Raw genomic sequence first — 17,689 nt, 5'->3', positions numbered from 1 at the left:
AAGGTAAAATACCCAGAAAATCATGCGCCCATCCGTACCAGGCATACCATACAAAAGTGCGTATTACGGTTAGTCATCAAGGTCCGCACAAGATTGTTTAAATTGCGGAAATGATGTTGTTTTGTTAAAAGAGAGATTTCAATACCACGGAGGTTACCCATACATTTCGTACGCCAGATTTGTGTCAGAAACAAATATATTGCCGGCCAAATATAGCTGTGGGGTTACCTGCAACGAAACATAAAAGTGAGCCCATTATGACGTCACTCTTTATCATGCTTCAGCCTTGACAATGGTCGCCAAATATCTTCGCTTCTTCTTGCGATTCGTACCTACAGCTCGCAACTATCCAAAAATATCTCAAAAAGGAAATTCAACTCAGAAGCACCGTGAATGTGCACCATGGATGTGAGTCATCTAGCCACCGTCTGGGAGATCTATTTCGAGAATCATTTTCGGGGAAGCTGGAGCTAAAACCGGAATTTAAAGGTCTTTTGCGCATACGCGTACTCGACGGCCGGATGACTGACGCTGCAAAGCCTCCCCTTGATCGCCGGACCAAGCATGATTGTGGCCATGCTGCTGGATGAGACTCGGCCTGCTTCCCGTATGTTGTCCAGTACTTTTTCTAAATGGCACCTTTGGCAGTAACGCACGCTCACGAGCCGTGCTAACCTTTCGTTTGTCAAAGCCATTGAAGTCTATCTCGCACGATGCCTAGGCTTCTGTCTTCTCACTATGGCCGTATTGACCGTGATACAAACGGGCTTAATCCCTCTCACCGCCGAAGAAGTCATGGAGCCCGCCACAGCGGATGATACTGATTCCAAGGCCCCATATGCTGTGCCGACACTGATGGTGACATCCATGTTTCACGCCGTGTCGGCATCTTACGCGTACATCTGGTATGTCGCTAGTGGACAAGGCACCTTTGTCGTTGGTATTGCTGGATATTTTGTTCTTGCGGCCATGGGATTGTGGTGCATGCTCTTTGCAAGCAGCCATAGCAAGATTAGTCGCCGAAATGGGACAGGTAAGGTGACGACAAACGTTTCTCCTAACACTTCGGAGGCGGCGAAGAAAAGTGCAGCCAAAAAGCCTCAGTGAATCCAGATTTGAACGATCTCTTGCTTTCCTCAACATGGAAAGCAAATGGACTTCTTCGCCGTTGTTGTCCAGAGGGCACTGCAAGACTTGTTCATGAGAGCCAGTATCAATGATGGTTGGACGGCTGCTTAGATCAAAATGAAGCCGTCCAACCATCATTGTATACGACAACAGGAAACTCGGTGGCGGGGTCCTGGAAGAGGAGGATCAACGGCGGCTGGTAAAAAGAATGGAACATGCCAAAGATCCAAACTGACGAAAAATAAATTATCTAAAAAGAAATAGTATCGAGTTCAACGGCTATGAACTATCTGTGCTTGGCCAAGTTGAACTGGCAAAGAAACCAAAAGATCGAAAGAACGCATTAGTAGGAGAATACGTTCAGATTATACAGTTTGCGCATTTCCGACTGATACATCCGCCAAAATCATGGTCAACAAGGTCAGATGGACAACAACAAAGTGGCACATCTACTGCAATAAAGAGCCGGTAACGCTGACAATATACATAGCGTCTCGACTGCTCCGCGTGCAAACCATATGGTCACGTTTTCCAAAAGGTAGGGAGGCTTGTCTAGATGGCGTTATCATTTCCGGGCGTCGAGCAGTGTCCGGGTATCCGCTGTAGTCGAATAGATGTTCCGCAGGTGTTAAGTGTTCCCGGCTGCTTGCAGAATGGTATGGATGATCTGTTGTCCTGAATTACACACACGCGCAGACACACGCGCAGACACACATACACACTCTGTATGGAGGAGAGGATCAAGGAAGGTCTCATGGCTTTCATGGAGAAGAGGAAGCCTGTTTGGGCTGGTAGTAAGCTTCCGAGTTTATGCGCGTAGAGGTTCCAGAAGAGGACATAGGGGCAAGCGGAAGCTAATTACTATTGCAACATCATAGTGCCAGGAGGCGTACCCGACAGAGATTCCCCATGGCCGTCTCAACCCGAGGCAAGAAGAACAGTTTCTCTCCTATAGTCTCGTCAGATGTCCGATAAATCCGCGCTAATTATACTGTATTCAGTGCGCCTCTTCCGGAAGAACGAACGCTGACATGTCACTAGGCTGATTAGAGATGGACGGAGGATCCGGGCATGTCCACTCGAAGCCGGACAGACTGTCGTGACTGGGGTAGGAAAAAAAATTATTTGATCAAGGAAGACCTCTTTAAGTCTCATATTCTGGATGCTCGTCTTCATTGGAGAGAATATGTCGCGAATCGAGATCGGTGGCGAGACAGGGAGGCGTTATCGATACAGTATGCCAGAGGACTCTTGCCAGATGGCGCGAAGGTCGAGGTCAAAATCACAGTTTACCAACTTTAGCAAAAGAAGAACCATTGACATAACGTGCACAGAACACTGTTGTTTGCCTGTTCCTTTCTGTTCAAGACTCGCCGTCAAAGGTTGGTGGGAAATTACACAAGTGTATAAAGTAGTAACTTTAACGGGGGTTGGGAGGGACAGAATCCCGCATGCTGAGCAGAAATCTTATTTATCTTCGATTACGGAAAGTCAGGAGAAGTTAGAAGGGGTCATGGCCAGATGCTAAGGTCTCGGAAACCAAGCTTCGGATGTATCGATCGTGAAACATTCTCACCTCGACACCAAACCCAACGAGCTTCATCGGAAGTTGCATGGGCCTCGTCTAAAACCAGCGATGATAGAATACGCGGAGCCAAGGTAAGCCCAGGAGACCTCCCACAAAGATGATCTGCGCGAGCACAAGATTCGGCATGCATATGCAAAGCATCCAGCGTAGCGCGAAGAATTCACTGCTAGAGTTTTCTGTGAGACTAATCACATTTCAACGAGGAAGATAGCACCATATTTGGAGCAGATATGCCTAGACGGACATAATCGAACTTCCTAAGATAACAGCTGTCGCCCTAGTCCGGAGTAAATTGTGGAAGGGTCCGCTTATGCGCAGATTATCGGCGGGTACGGATCCGCCCCATTATCGCTCGGAGGGCCTCCAGGCTTCTTCGTTAGTAACGCTTGCTCCGAGACTCTCGCTCACTTTGAGCACACTCACGCTCAATTTGATCATGGTCACGCTCAATGAGCTTGATGATCATGATTGTTGTAGTTCAGAGGTATATACATTATTATTTCAGAGGGAAACATGAGGCTATATATACAACGAGAAGATCAAGTTGATTGTAATCAACTTGACTCTTCGTATAGATAACTCGGGATTAACTCCGATGGTGCGGCTTGGTTCCTGATCTGCACCAGCCTCATAACACAACGTTCCGCCTCAGGATCGCTGTGCAGGCAAGCCTCAGTAAAACCTCAAACCCCTTCGTAGGAAAATAAAAAGTGGGAAGAGCGCCTGTGCTGTCACGTTGGTTGCCTCCGTGTCTCCAAGGCATCGATTCCTAGGAGATTACAGAACTTGGTAAAAGCCGTATGTCCCAATGGTGGCGGCCTGTTCCTCAGTAGAAAGGTATTCAAGACCAATCTCGCCTGCAGCCAGCACTGCTCGCTGATAATGGAATTCACGTTGAAGTGTTTGATCCGTTTGTGGAACCCGGGATTGCGCGAGAGGGCAATAGCGGACTGATACAACTGTGTTTCGGCCAGGAAGGTGCGGATCCACTGTAGATGCAGATTGGCATTATATTATCCAATATACTCGGCATGAGCCGTAGACGTGGCTACCTTCCCCTGTCTTTTTGACGACCAGGAAACCGGCGCACCCGCAAGTTGGAATACGTAGCCGGAAGTCGAGTAAGCTCCGTCAGTGACGACGGACCCACCAAAGTGGGCATCCGTGTATCCAATCAATTGACCACTGCGGTAAGTGCTACGGTGGTATTGTGTGGCTTTGATATAGCGAAGCAATCGTTGTGGGGTGACCTGGTGGTGTGATTGCGGCTGAGACGTGAAGCGACTCAACGTGCCCAGCGCAAACGCAATATCCGGTCGTGTTCCGACCAGATACATCAGTGAACCGTGGTGCGAATCGTGCTTTTGTTTCCTCATCCGAGGGTTCTTCGTCTGGACGGCGATTCAAGACTTGCTTGGGATTCATCGGCGTAGTCTTCGCCTGACAGGTTTCCATACCAAAGTTAAAGAGAACCTTTTGGACGTACTGATGTTGGTGAATGGACACGGCTTCATCGGCCTGGAAGCCACACTGGATGCCTAGGAACGAGCGCGGGGTACCGGGATCATTCAGTCGGAATTCTGTTTCCAACGCTCGTTGCACTTGGCCTATCTCGTGCGAGGTTGCTGCAGCAACGAGAAGCCATCCACGTGGACAGAGATCATGCAATTGGATTTGAAGGACAGGCAATTGTCCGATCGTACCATGATGAAGCCATGAGCGGCCAGGACGCGGTGGAGGCATTGGTACCAAGTCCGCGGGGCCTGCTTGAGTCCATACAAGAACCACAAAGCCGGCAAACATATCCTGGCTCTTTGAAGCCTTCGGGCAACACCATTTAGATGGCAGAATCTACGTCCCCATGTAAAAGTGCAGTAATAGCATCAAATTGGTGAAGCCTCCGCCCGCGCAACACGGCGCTGGCGATGATGCAGCGGACCGAGTCCACCCGTGACACCGCAGCGAAGGTTTCATGGTGGTCAATTCCATGCTTCTGCCGGTAGCCTTTGATGACCAGTCGCGCTTTACGCGTTCCGTTGGCTTTGGTCTTGAAGACCCATTTGTAGCCAACCACATCATCTCCGGCAGGTACGTCGTTTCCCAGGTTCCGTGTTCGAGAAGAGGCGCATATTCTTTCTGAATAGCGGCCCACCATTCCAGCTGATTCGGGCCGGACACGGCCTCGTGGAATGTCGACGGGTCGACTTTACTCCCAGATGCGGTACTCAATGCGCCTGCGGAGTACACCTTGTCAAGTGATTCCAGTAAGCGCCGTGAGAGTCTTCTTCTGCGGCCATAGATGAAATAGCCAAGGTCCTGTGTGGAGTCTGCTTCCTGTTCGATTGGACTGACCGGTGGAAGTATTTCCTCCACATGCTGAGATGGCGTTTCCACTCGTTCAGCCAAGACTGGAGGCGATGCAGGCGGCGTAGGCAATGCGCTAGATGAAGTGGCACCACTGGTGAAAAGACAGGTAATGGAGGGGCATCGTCCGGGTGGTCGTTGCCTGTTTCCCCCTCGATGAGTGGCGCCATTAGGGTCCTCATCGGACTCGACATCACGGGAAAATACTGTCTTCCCAGAAAGAATTTCATACAGCTTGTATTGGTTCGGTTCACAATAACATAGCAACCGGCACTCGGATGATCTAGGCCCGAGTTTTGCTCGATGCTCTTTCGGGATCAACACCCATGCGCGGGAGCCAATCCGTCGCAGATGCAGCAGCGAGGGCGGCTTCCCGTATAATATTTCGAACGGTGTCTTCTTCTGTAAAATCGATGCTAGAGCGCGTAGCTTCAGATAGACTACCGTTTCTAAAAGCTCGGTCCACCAGGAAGGAGGAAGTCTCGCATCGGACAGGAGCGTGTTGATCCGCTCCCGGATAGTGCGATTCGTGCGTTCGGCCAAACCATTCTGCCCTTTGCAGTAAGGCGGCGAGGTGTCAAACTCAACTCTGTGGGTCTCGAGGTGCGTCCCGGCCGGTAAGTATTCTCTTCCATTGTCGGTGAGGAACCGTTTGATCTGGGCGCCGAACTGTCGGTGCACCCAGGCCTCAAATTGCCGGAACTTCTGAAGCGCTTCATGCTTCCATCTCATGGCATATGCCCACGAGCCACGAGAATAATCGTCAGTAAGGTGATCACGTACCTGGACCCATCTTTGGCAATCGGCATGTTCATGATGTCCGAATGAATCATTTCGGATATTCTCGTTGAATGCAGACGTGGCCGTCTTGCACACGAGTTTCTGTTCTGATGCTGCTTGCTTGCCCGTCATGCACGTTGGGCACTGCGGCGTTGCCAGCAGCTGCGCCTGCGTCAGTGGTCGGTACGGAGTGCCCACAAGTCTCCCGGTTCAGATGTCCCATCCGAGCGTGCCACAACGCTTCGGAGGCCTGGTCCACTCCTTTGCACGCATCTTCTTCGTGTATCACAACTTCACCACCGAGTTCAGAGGCTGACGCTGCGCATTCTACGCCACTTGACTCCCGAGTGTCGTCGATATCCATGGCCACCAACTGCATTTCCAGGGAATCTGCATGGCCACGGGTCGCCGGTGCCCTCGCCAGTTGGACTCGGTCTCGGGATCTTTTGCTCACATGGCACCGCAGGATCAACAGATCCTCCTCCGCGTGGTAGGCGGTCTCCACCGTCCGTCCTCGGCGTTGCATAAAGACGTTCTTCGGGTGCGCCACCACCGAGTAGCGGTCTCGCGACAGCTTCGGCACGCTGATCAGGTTCATCCCGACGCGTGGCGCGAAGTAGACATTCCTTAACACCAGGGGTTGGTTGAACTTCCCCCGGAGCGTGAGCTTCACCGTAACAATCCCTTCGGCTTCCACTGGATCGCCCGCCGTGTCCAGCATCTCCCGGTGGGGCCGCAGACTGCTGAAGCAGCCCCGGTCCCAGCAGATGTGGCTGGTCCAGTTAGACTCCAGATATTCTCCAACCTCGCTCGAACATTGTTGACAAGGCTTTGATGTTGCCGCGTGTTTGATACGCATCTCCCAGCAGTGGTGGGCTACACTCCTAGCTCGCCACAGAATTTAGCTGGGGTGAGTGCAAAATCCTCCCATGTCCAAGTTTCACAAGTCTCATTTCGCCCTCTTCTACCCTTCAGCCCCCGAGCTCCAGTCTGCTGTCCAAACGCGGTCTGTTTCAGTTCGCCCTTACTGGCTTTACCGATGAGCTAATAATACATTACAGCCAAACATCAGAGACCTACCCAACGACATTTTGCTGTGGATTGTACGCATTTGGATGGCAATGCATTATTTGCCCTCGTGAAGACATGCAAAGACCTTGATTTTAGTCCACGGTCAAGCATCTGGAAATACAACATCGAATTTCAGAACAGCAATCTCTTGCACCTAGCTGTCAAATACGACAACGTTGGCCTTGCGGAGGCTTTGCTCCAGCACAAAGCCAACATCGATGCATTATACCGAGGCAAAACCCCTTTAATGAGGGCGCTCAAATACTCTTCCGCTGCTGCGTGTGAGCTTTTGCTGAATGGTCGAGAGTTGGACATCAACATTCAAAATAAAGCGCACGACAGCGCCCTGTCGTATGTCATCCACTACGGAACCTATTCCACCTTAAAGAGAGTTCTAGAGCAACCTAACGTCAGGGTGGACGTCAAGCACAGGCACGGCCGCACGGCTCTCCACCTAGCAGTCTTCGCAGGCAGAATAGGGTTCGTGCATCCGCTACTTTCTAGTGGCAGCGACCCTGATCTACAGGATGACTCAGGCCACTCGCCATGGGACTGGGCACGTCGCTTCAACAGGCCTGTGATGGAGATGATCCCTTCAAACGATCCGATGTCCGAGGTATTTCTTGGTACTCGATCATCACAGGATGCTGAGCTACCTCTTCACCAAGCAGTATCCTATGGGTCGGCAGATGCTGTCAAACGGCTTCTCAGAAAAAAGCGTCTCGATTTAGACATCCAGGACCGGAAAGGCTATACGCCGCTCCATCTCGCCATTCAAAGCAAACGCCTGGAACTTGTCAATCTGCTCCTAAGTCATCCCCGTGTCAACGTAAACTGCACAGACAAGGATGGCATTACACCACTTTGGCTGTCTACTTACTCGTCATGCGACGAGATAACCGAAAGGCTGTTGGCCGAGAAAGGCATCAACGTTAACTTTGTTGGAGGCCGCGGGAGATTCGAGACTGCGTCTACATCTCTACACCACGCCGCGACCAGGCTGGATACCATGGTCCTACGACAGCTGCTTGCAGTGCCAGGGGTTAATCCGAATATCTCGTTGCAGGCCAGTCTCCAAGTTCTGTTGCTGCATATCACGGAAACGTGAACCACGGTTGCTTGCCTGTTGAGTATCAAGGGCGTGGAGATCAATGGAAAGGACATAATAGATCGCCACTTTTTCGAGCGGTTGCACATGGCCATCTCGATGTGGTAAGGCTTGTAGTGCAGCAAGGCGCACGTCTGAAAATCAATGAAAGCACGATCACAACCCACGACACTGGTCTCTACATTGCTGCCCGTGGCGGTGACTTGGAGATGGTCCAGGCACTACTACGCCATGGCGAAATTGGTGTCAACCTCAGGAGTCAATGGTTCGAGGATCCATTGATGTTGGCGGTCAAGGGTGAACATTATTCGATTGTTAATGCACTTGTGGTCGATCCCAGACTTGACACACTTCAGCCTGAAGAGATCTCTGGATTTAGCAAAGGACGACTGCACCCAGAGGGCCATTCGAACCAGAATGGAAGATGTCAATACTCCCCAAACATTGTTGAAGCGGTCCCCGAGGAGATGGGTTGGTGGTCTGTAAGAGCTGGCGACATCCACTTCCGGTAGCTTTGGTGATGCGATAGGAGATGGCTGTTTCCAGCATCTGTTGAGAACCAAATTATCTGCACCTCCACGCTTCGAATGATTTGCAGTCACGGTAAAGCTTCTTTTATTTCAAATTAATAATAGCATCCATGCATCGCAAGTACACTTGTAGACCATTGAACGGTGTACGCACAGTGAGGGACGGGCCGTGGCTTTCCGAGGGCAAACAGGATCGCGACCTGTGATCTGTCGGCTCGGATGTCTGCCTACATCAGTGCCATTCAACCACCTCCTGCTGGGGTCACCTCCTGAGCATTTTCACTATGCGCCGAGTTTCTTTGAAACTTGCCTTTTCCCAAACCAAGCGAACATCAGTTCTCCCTAACCACGGCCGCTTGAGGCACTGCAGCACGACAGCCAGAATGATGTTGCTGGACCCTGACAAGCCTTCAGGCAGCCTGTCTATCTTCTATATAGCTCGCAGGATCCGTCCAATTTGAACCTCGGAGGTTCCCAATCCAACATCCCTCGACGGGAGTTCAAATGAGGCGTTCATGGATGCAAGAGTCATTTCAAACTTTGAAAGACCATTAATCGTCACCTTGCAAGCCATTCAGGGGAGAGGCCTCGTGTCTGCTGGGTACCTGGGTGTCAACGCAGCTTCTTGCGTCGGGACAACCTTAAAGCACACTATGCAACGCACGGGAAACGTAAGGTCCGCAATCGCTATGTGGTACCCTGGATAAGACAGCATCTGTTTATAGCCCTGAATTCTGTGGACTGCTAACGCCGGAAGGATGGCCACTAGATTACTCTGACCAAGACTGATCCTGGCGATCGATATGTACGATCGCGCTGAAGTGTCAACTTTTCTGCCACCAAGCACGAGAAAGAACGGGGTAGGCTTTAAATACAGTTGAAATCTTTCCTCTCTAGAATTGTTGACCAGTTGGAGATATTCCTTACATGCAAAAGACAGCTTTTGCGAGTACGTCGTTTGATTTTCCGGCTGAGTCCCCGTCTGACAGTATATAGTCGAGGGCCTTCATATGGCCAATTCACAGATAGGTCGCATCTGAAGGAGTATATTGGCTCTCGGATAGATAGTCATTGGGTGATTTAGCAAGCCGGTGCCGCATGAGCAACCGCGGTATTGAGTCCAGAGAAGCTGGATGCGCTTGAAGAAAATTTACTGGACGATGTTTAAGCCACACGGGCAGTTCTTCTGCGTGGTAAATATTTGCCAGCGAATAGGCACTGTGGTATGGTGGCCCAGTCAGCGTCCGTTGGGTCGTTCGTAGCATCAAATCACCCTATCAATTACAAAGTTCGGTATGGCTCTGTCCAATTTATGTCACGGCCCGGAGTTATGAATGGGGGTAGAAGGTAGAGATAAGTCCTTGTCGGGCAGTATATACACTTGGTAATTGAGGTTGCACGTGTAGGGTCCGGACGGCTGTGCCTGTTGCGCGCGTTCTGCGAGGAAACACTAAGGCAACTAGCAAGACCTTATACCCCGCTACGGCTTTATTCAAAAGTCTATCTCGTGCTTAATGTCCTCACATCACCTGTCTAATACCTTGCTGCACGGGAAGGACTGCCGACTGGGATCGGGGCCCTGTGATCAGGACTATGTGTCGGCTTCTAAGAGCCAGTCCGAAACATTTCGAATATCTCGTCAGCGCTGGCAATGACTCTGCAGACACTCTACTGGTTGGGCGGATGGGTGCGCGATTCATAGAAACACTCGAAATCGGGTATAGTGGTATATGTGCTGCGGGCGGGGCTGGGACTGATCTCGCTCGAGAGGGAAGCGATGGTCTATCAACGGGTGTCAGTCTAGATTCAATCGCTCCAGACTGATGTGACTTTGCTTGAAGTTTCTGGCCTTACATGCGAGAGCTCTATCATACCCACAGCTGCCTTGGGCCTTTGGTGAAGCTCTCTATTCTCCGATCGGATCTGCTCATCGTGCCAGAAAATATCCTGAGAAGTAAAGCAGTCAAGAGCAAGCTTTTGTGACCAACTCATCGAATCTGCCTGTTCGAACGTTTCGACTCCGTGCGCTCACTCATCAATCATTTGCACGCCTCATCAACGATTGGCTGAGGGTGAGGTTAACGAACTTCGTGATGATGTGTCGCTCAGCTATTTTGTTCGCTCGACTGGAGAGATACGGCCCTGTTGCCGAACTATAATTGATCACTATCTTCCAGGCCGGGCGCGGTGGGGCCTGTGATTTTCCATGTTGACGATGGCCGTGGTCGCCTGGCGCAGCTCGCCATGCCCCTTAAGATGGACAGCAATATTAGATAAGAGCGTCGGGAAGTGTTTCTGGATGAGCAGACCCTAAGTGGCCAAAGATGGACAGAAATGGTAAAATTTGAGGTGGCTGGTGGCGACTCGCCGTGCATCCCCTGTCACAGGTCCTTGCCTATGCGTATTAATATACTTTCTAGGTCTTCTATAACCGTCGATCGAAGATGAGTCAATAATAACAGCTTTGATCCATTGACTACTTGGCGACGGTACACATCTTGCGGTCAAGTCGGCATATGTAATAGGCATTCTTTTTGTAAACAAGGGCATGAGAAAGCGTGATGACGCCGAGAGCGCAGTTTATCGTGTAGAAACAGCACGGCTGGAGCGTTTTAGTGATACTCATAGTCAGAATATGCATCTATAGAATGTTGCCTCTTGAATGGTTCGGGTATGTTGGTGGTATTCAACAGTTGCAAAATGATGAGGCAGATAACTACTCACAATAATCTTTTCCTGCCAGCACCGTCACCATATAATCGACGTAGCAGTCTTTTCTTATTCGTATTTACAACTTTCTCGTCTTTCGTGACAATGGTGGCAGCAGAAAACGTTATTACTAGGAGGTAAAATTCAGTGCCATAGAAACTGGCATTACTCATTCGATCCTTCTTGCCCTAGAATATATCTTTGCAATGGGTAACCAATAAATACGTGTTATGCGTACAAATAAGAATCTCAAAAGTGTTCATGTGGTATGTGATAGGCGGACAAGATTAGAAACTGTGAGAAGGGGACATGCCGAGAATATGACCATAGGCCAGCAAGTGGTTTTAAACGCAGAAAAGCAATAGGCAGTGCTGGTAGGAGTGATAGGGTTGTACTTACAATTTAGGTGAAAAGACGGTCCTTACTGTTCTAATATAATCAAATTGTTTATCCAAGTAAGGATGTTGAGAAAGTATGCGAGAGGTAAAGATTAGGCGGGAGGGAGGATAGCATTTTAATTCCTTTGAGCAACATGAACCATCTTGCCACCTTTGCTACTTTGCCTTACTTTTAGGACGTCATGTGTGGACCACGCACATACCGACGTCATCCTGAGCCATTTGATGTAGAGCCACCTTGTCGGCAAGGTAGGAATTGAGAACGGTCAGGATGTACCGCGAGCGGTCAGAAGGCTCGTAGGCGATCTTCTAGGTACAGTTCCTTGCCAACACTCCACTTAACCCGTTTAAACCTCTCTATATCTTGATAATTAGATTATCATCTAGAAGGTTAAGATTCATTAGTGACCATGAGCAGGTCTTGACCGGTTTCTCTCGAATTATTCGGATTTCCTCCACTACGTCAAAATGATTTGCTTGAACTACTTGATCTTTGTACATGACATGCGCCAAGCCTCACAATGCGCTGGCTGTTAAAACATGCTTGGATTTTTTATTTCCATTGCACTCAACAAATACAAATTCGCATAGGCGTCCAGAAAAACAGAAAACATCTTAATAATATCTTGATCGAAAGTGAAAACAATGACGCTCTATGCTCGAAACCAGCGGAGACTCTTAATTGCCTCAAACCGCCTTCCACTTTCCGTCAAGCCCAAGGACGGCAGTTACGAGACGGTTCCGTCCAGCGGGGGATTGGTGACCGCTCTAAAGGGGTTGAGCTTTTCTGACTATCATGGCTAGGCTGGCCCGGGGTCGATATCAATGAACGGGACAGAGAAAGTGTTGATAAAGCCTTAGGCAAAGAAAATGCCGCTGCGGTATACTTAGATCAGGGTTTAGCTCAGAGCCATTACAATGGATTCTCCAGTACGTGACCTAAATCACCGGCTCTATTCACCGCATCACTGACCAGGCATACTTAGATGGTGTTTTGTGGCCCACGTTACATTATCAGTCGGACGTATCTTTCGACAACGAGACGTGGGACGCGTACCAGCGTGTTAATAAGATCTTCGCTGATCGAATCAGTGAGGCGGCGGCGGATGGTGATCTGATATGGGTGCACGATTATCACCTACTCCTGCTGCCACGTCTACTGCGCGAACGCCTACATGCGCAGAACAAAAGATGTGCTATAGGGTATTTTCTGCACACCCCTTTCCCAGCAGATGATTTTTGGAGAGGCCTTCCTGTTCAGAAGCAGTTGCTTGATGGTTTCCTTGGTAGCGACCTCATTGGCTTCCATACCGATGAGTATAAGGCGAACTTCGCTGGTGCATGCGGTTCTCACATGTAAGATCCGGGGAGTAGCGTTCAAATGACAAGTGACTAATTAATTCATCAGCGGGGCGGAAGTTGAAGGCGACGATATCCACTACGGCGACTGTACTATTCACATTGATAAATATGTCGCGGGGATTGACTGCCAGAGATTTGCTGATACAATCGATGATCCTGAGGTTCAGGCTAAAATCCAGGAGCTCGAGACCCAGTACAAGGATAAAACGATCATAATTGGCGTGGACCGCATGGACTATACAAAAGGATTGCCTGAGAAATTGGAGGGCTTCCGAGCCTTCCTTGATCAACACCCCGAATGGAGCGAAAAGGTTGTGTTAATACAGGTCGCCATTCCGAGTCGCGAAGATGTCAAGGAGTACCAGGACCTGGAGGGAGAAGTAAGCAAGCTTGTGGGCCAAATCACTGGCAAATATGGTAAGTGGCTTCAGAAATTGATCCGGCTGCATGCCCACTTCGTACAGGGGTGTGGTAGGTCTACAGATTTCATTCTAACGAATAATCAGCTACTCCCAAATCGACACCATTGCTCTACATCCACCGCTCAGTTTCTTTTGCGGAGCTTACTGCTCTGTACTCGGTGTCTGATGTCTGTCTCCTCACTTCACGCCGGGACGGGATGAACCTTGTTGCTTCCGAGTACGTCGCTTGCCAAGAGGCCCGACACGGTGTGTTGGTGCTCTCTGAGTTTACCGGTGCAGCAGTCTTCATGAAGCCCGGCAGTCTGTTGTTCAATCCTGCTGATGCAGATGGCCTCTCGAATGCACTTTACGAGGCTGTTACAATGGAGAAGAAGGACAGGAAGAAAATGTATGAAGAGTTGCGGAGTTTTGTCACCACTAACACCAGGTTAGTTGTTTCCTTTCTATCATCCTTCCATCTTGTCAAGTTCTCATCCCCCACCAGAGGCCCGTCAGACCTCGTAATCAGCAAAGCTAACACCCATTTTCCTTCAGTGCGAAGTGGACAGAGACGTTCGTTGGAGAGCTGATGAAATTCCAGTAATAGATAGCTTTTATGGTAGTTCCAATGCTCTTTTGACATGACAGCTGGCGTGGTCGGAACCGTAGGACTGCTTCACTGGTATATCCGACTGTCCCAGGGCGGCCAAGCTAACGTTCAGACATATGACCATTCTGGCGAGGACGTGGTACGACGTCGGCACTATCGGTTTCAAAAGTCGCATATAACAGGCAGTGCAATGGAATGTCCCATATTGGTAGACTCTGTTCTCGACTACACACTCCGATTCCATCTTGAGGGTGGCTCCTCAGACGTCTCTTCTTGACTGTATTATAGCATTTATCGCTATATGACAACGGAAGAACCTTGCCAGCGATATCGAGAAACTCATTGGCGACCTCGACATTCTCAAAGAGGAGGTGAAGAACGTGAAAAAGACACTGGCATCTATGCGATCATGTCAGGGAACGGTTCGCACACCAAAAGGCGTCTCGCGTTAGGTCGCCCTGATAAAGATAGTCAAGTATGTCGACTTCTTCAGTGGGATTTAATCCCCACTATGCTGAGATTGACAGCAGTATACATGTTCAATTGTCATCGGGTATCGCTTGGGTTGCTCGAGGCTTTCGTCGTATCCTCTCTTGAGGAAGGGCATACCAATGTTCAGAATTTGGTCATTGGCTCGAATCAAGGCGTCCTCAATGAGAGGGCTGTCTTCCATAACTGGACGCTCATAATAATTGAAACCTCTCGCCATGGGAAACCGACGAGATCTATATCTGTATTCTGGATCTAGTTAGAGTACTTTCCAACCTCTCGGTCATAATATATCACATCCTCCACCGCTGACGCCCACTGATACTGTACTATCAAGTAGACTTTCAAATAGGGGAGGGATGGATTATAGTACAGTACCTGTATCTAAGGGTAAGCCCTAAGCTCTACAGACCGTCAATTGTAATGCTATCTAACTTGCGATCTCCCCCAATTCAGTCAATTATCGCAGCCTTTGTTGGAACGCAGTATATCTCATCATAGGTATTCTGTGCAGGAGCCGTCTTTTGTGGTCCTGAGGTACTGCCTTTGTGATCGTGAGATTTTCTTTGAAAAAGAAAGGGCTTCCCGGGTAAAGACACCAAAAGTATGCAGAGACCGATCTAAAGCTTGCGGTTGTCTCCGTAGTACACAAAAACCAGGTCCAAGGCCATTCCATTGACTCTTGGCATTGACCTATCTTCGCCAACCTATATTGCTCAACTTTATGCGCGTTGAACGATGTGCTTGCAAAACTTTCAAAGTCCGAAAATCGACTCTGTGTTAGTTTTGCCCAGCAAATGAAAGTGTAGCCGTAGGAATCAATAAAGTTGGTTGGGAATCAATCCATGGAGGCGTTTCCTGCGGCCAACAACGGGTACAATCGAGCGTGACCGTCGGCCACAGAGTCTCCAAAACAATTTTTCAGCATCTTTTGAAGGATGCCAACCCTCATTAAAGAGACGGTGACTGCGGTTAAAACGGGATGGTGTAGAGTGCAAGCGCGTTGAGCGGTTTAATTGCAAATTCGATAATGTGGGAATCATATATGTCCAGCATTACTTTGTTCTCAACAATATATGAAAGTGTTTCACCACACTCAACGCAAGAGTTCGGCAGGACTAATTCTGCGAGTACACTCGAAGCTTGACTCTTCGGCCAAAAAGTCTCGAAAACATCATTTCAATGTCGTTTAAATCGCTTCAACGCCTATCAACCAGACAGTGATTCTCGCTACCGTCTGCACAACTGGTTCCTTGGTAGAGACGTAGCCGAAAAAATATAGAAGGAGCCGGATTCCCAGCCCAGAAAAATCAAGACTTCGGTCCTCACACTCCGATGTATCAAGGTGTCCCTCTCTTGCCTGCGGGCTTGAGAGTCTCCGTGACCACGGCTGTCGCTGCCACGAGCCCAGCGATGTAAGACTTGCGCTCCCTCACAGCCAATGAGCCCCGTGATTGTAAGAATGTGCTCAGCCATGCAAGACTTGGCTCGCCAAGGACTTGTTATGGCGCCCCAGCAACGTTCAGGCACCTCTCTGTGTGCTGGGGACCAGTATTCGAGTATTCAAGTGTATTCGAAGAAGCGAAAACCTGGGCAACATCTTCGTCATCTGTTTCAAATTCCGAATTATTGCCATTGGATATATAGAGTGAGCCCTAGATAGATATTCGCAAATGTCATCACCCAAAGTAAGATCCAAACTGGACTTTCTTCGGTCGTGGTGGTTGGGGTATCAAGTTGTAATTTATCGCATCTACTATGTGTTTTGGAGATGGCCACTCGCTTACCGCATACGTTAACGTATTCGGTAAGCGAGTGGCCACTCTTCCCCATGCATAGTTTTTAAATGCATTATCTCAACCAAAACGCCATTAAATTAAATAACCTAAAATCATCATCTATCTGGACATGTCTCTCTTCTATGTCCTAGCTGCCTACATATTCCACATGGTCGTCCGGCCCGTGTAGCTGGCTGTAATCCCTCCGAAACCCGCTCACGATAGTTGTTAATACGCCCTATTTGGGCCTCAAATGGCTCTGAACGTAGCTCACGAACATCCTGAACTGAGAAATTCCCTTCGTGGACTATCCTCCTTGTAGACCGAGTTCGCTTTTGCTTTTTCTTCTCGTTTTCAGCGCGTAGATCGCTCACTCCTTTCTCTAGTAATGCGGCGGATTGCATCGTGATCTGGCAGGCTTTTAAAACCTGGTTTATGGCGGAATTGAGCGGGCTTGGGGGGCTTCTTGATCTTGTACGAAGCAATGCTTTGATTGACGAAGCTTGTTTTTGCAATTGCACTTAGTTCGAGGGCGTTTTTGGATCCCAATCACTACCCGGGCTAGAGGGGGGGGATAGGGGTTCGAAGCTGAATATCAAGCTTTGAAATCACTCTCTCCGGTGAGAAAAGGACTAAACCGGCTGCTCCGAAGCTATTTTTAATAGTCTCGGATTTGAAAGCCTCTATTCGTGCAAGAGGGTATGCTTCGAGGAAGTCCAATTTATCGATATGATTGATTCCGTTCCGCATTTTCATTTCAACCATCCGGCCGTACGCGCGTTTTAACACCGCAAAACAGCTAATATCAAGAGGCTGTAAAAGGCGAGAGGAGTGCGGAGGCATACAGATTGGTATGATTTTATTTCCTTCACAGATTTCATCGAACCTCGGGGTTAAATGACTTCCGTGGCTGTCGAGTATCAAAAGCCGATACCCCCACCTTCGTACGCGAAGAAGTAGTAGGAATAAAGAGCTTTTCAAGCCAGCGAATTCCAATTTCATCAGAGGTCCATCCATTAGGACTAACCTCAAATCGCCAGTCATCCGGGAGGCCGTCGAACCAGGATTCAATAAAGACTTTGCCTTTAAAAATCACACACGGAGGAAGCGCCCACCCGGAAGCATTCGTACACTCGATCACCGTCACCCACTCACGATTTCCAGGTTGTAAAAGTGCTCGCCGACCGTAGTATCCACTTCTCGTGATAACCCTTGCAGTTGCTGTTAATCCCATCGCGAGACCGGTCTCGTCGAAGTTATAAACGTCGTCCGGGTCGATTCCAAATTGAAGGATTGTTTTTTGAACTAGATTAAACCACTCTCGAATGATTTTCGGATCTCCACATTTCGCACGTTCGTAATTATAGCGTCTC

General features: G+C 49.2%; 3 protein-coding genes across 3 annotated transcripts; all 3 read left to right on the top strand.

Moving 5' to 3' along the window:
• Positions 1-564: 564 nt before the first annotated feature.
• N7489_004796 (uncharacterized protein) lies at positions 565-1,107 on the top strand (the record flags this gene model as incomplete). The annotated part of the gene is made up of 2 exons (XM_056710548.1): positions 565-607; positions 692-1,107. 2 exons carry the CDS (start codon positions 565-567, stop codon positions 1,105-1,107), a joined length of 459 nt encoding a protein of 152 aa, XP_056568969.1.
• An 11,214-nt stretch (positions 1,108-12,321) lies between these two features.
• Positions 12,322-14,043, top strand: N7489_004795 (trehalose-6-phosphate synthase; the record flags this gene model as incomplete). Its single annotated transcript, XM_056710547.1, has 6 exons — positions 12,322-12,403; positions 12,481-12,606; positions 12,663-13,032; positions 13,085-13,455; positions 13,545-13,887; positions 13,995-14,043. The coding sequence occupies 6 exons, from the start codon at positions 12,322-12,324 to the stop codon at positions 14,041-14,043; spliced, it is 1,341 nt and encodes a 446-aa protein (XP_056568968.1).
• A 37-nt stretch (positions 14,044-14,080) lies between these two features.
• Positions 14,081-14,326, top strand: N7489_004794 (uncharacterized protein; the record flags this gene model as incomplete). Its single annotated transcript, XM_056710546.1, has 1 exon — positions 14,081-14,326. The coding sequence occupies one exon, from the start codon at positions 14,081-14,083 to the stop codon at positions 14,324-14,326; it is 246 nt and encodes an 81-aa protein (XP_056568967.1).
• Positions 14,327-17,689: the final 3,363 nt, after the last annotated feature.

This window comes from Penicillium chrysogenum (genome assembly GCF_028827035.1).
Source record: "Penicillium chrysogenum strain IBT 35668 chromosome Unknown utg000002l_segment0_segment0, whole genome shotgun sequence".
NCBI classification, from domain to species: Eukaryota; Fungi; Ascomycota; class Eurotiomycetes; order Eurotiales; family Aspergillaceae; genus Penicillium; species Penicillium chrysogenum.
Note: the sequence above shows the minus strand (reverse complement) of the source record. Positions and strands in the feature narration are given on the sequence as shown.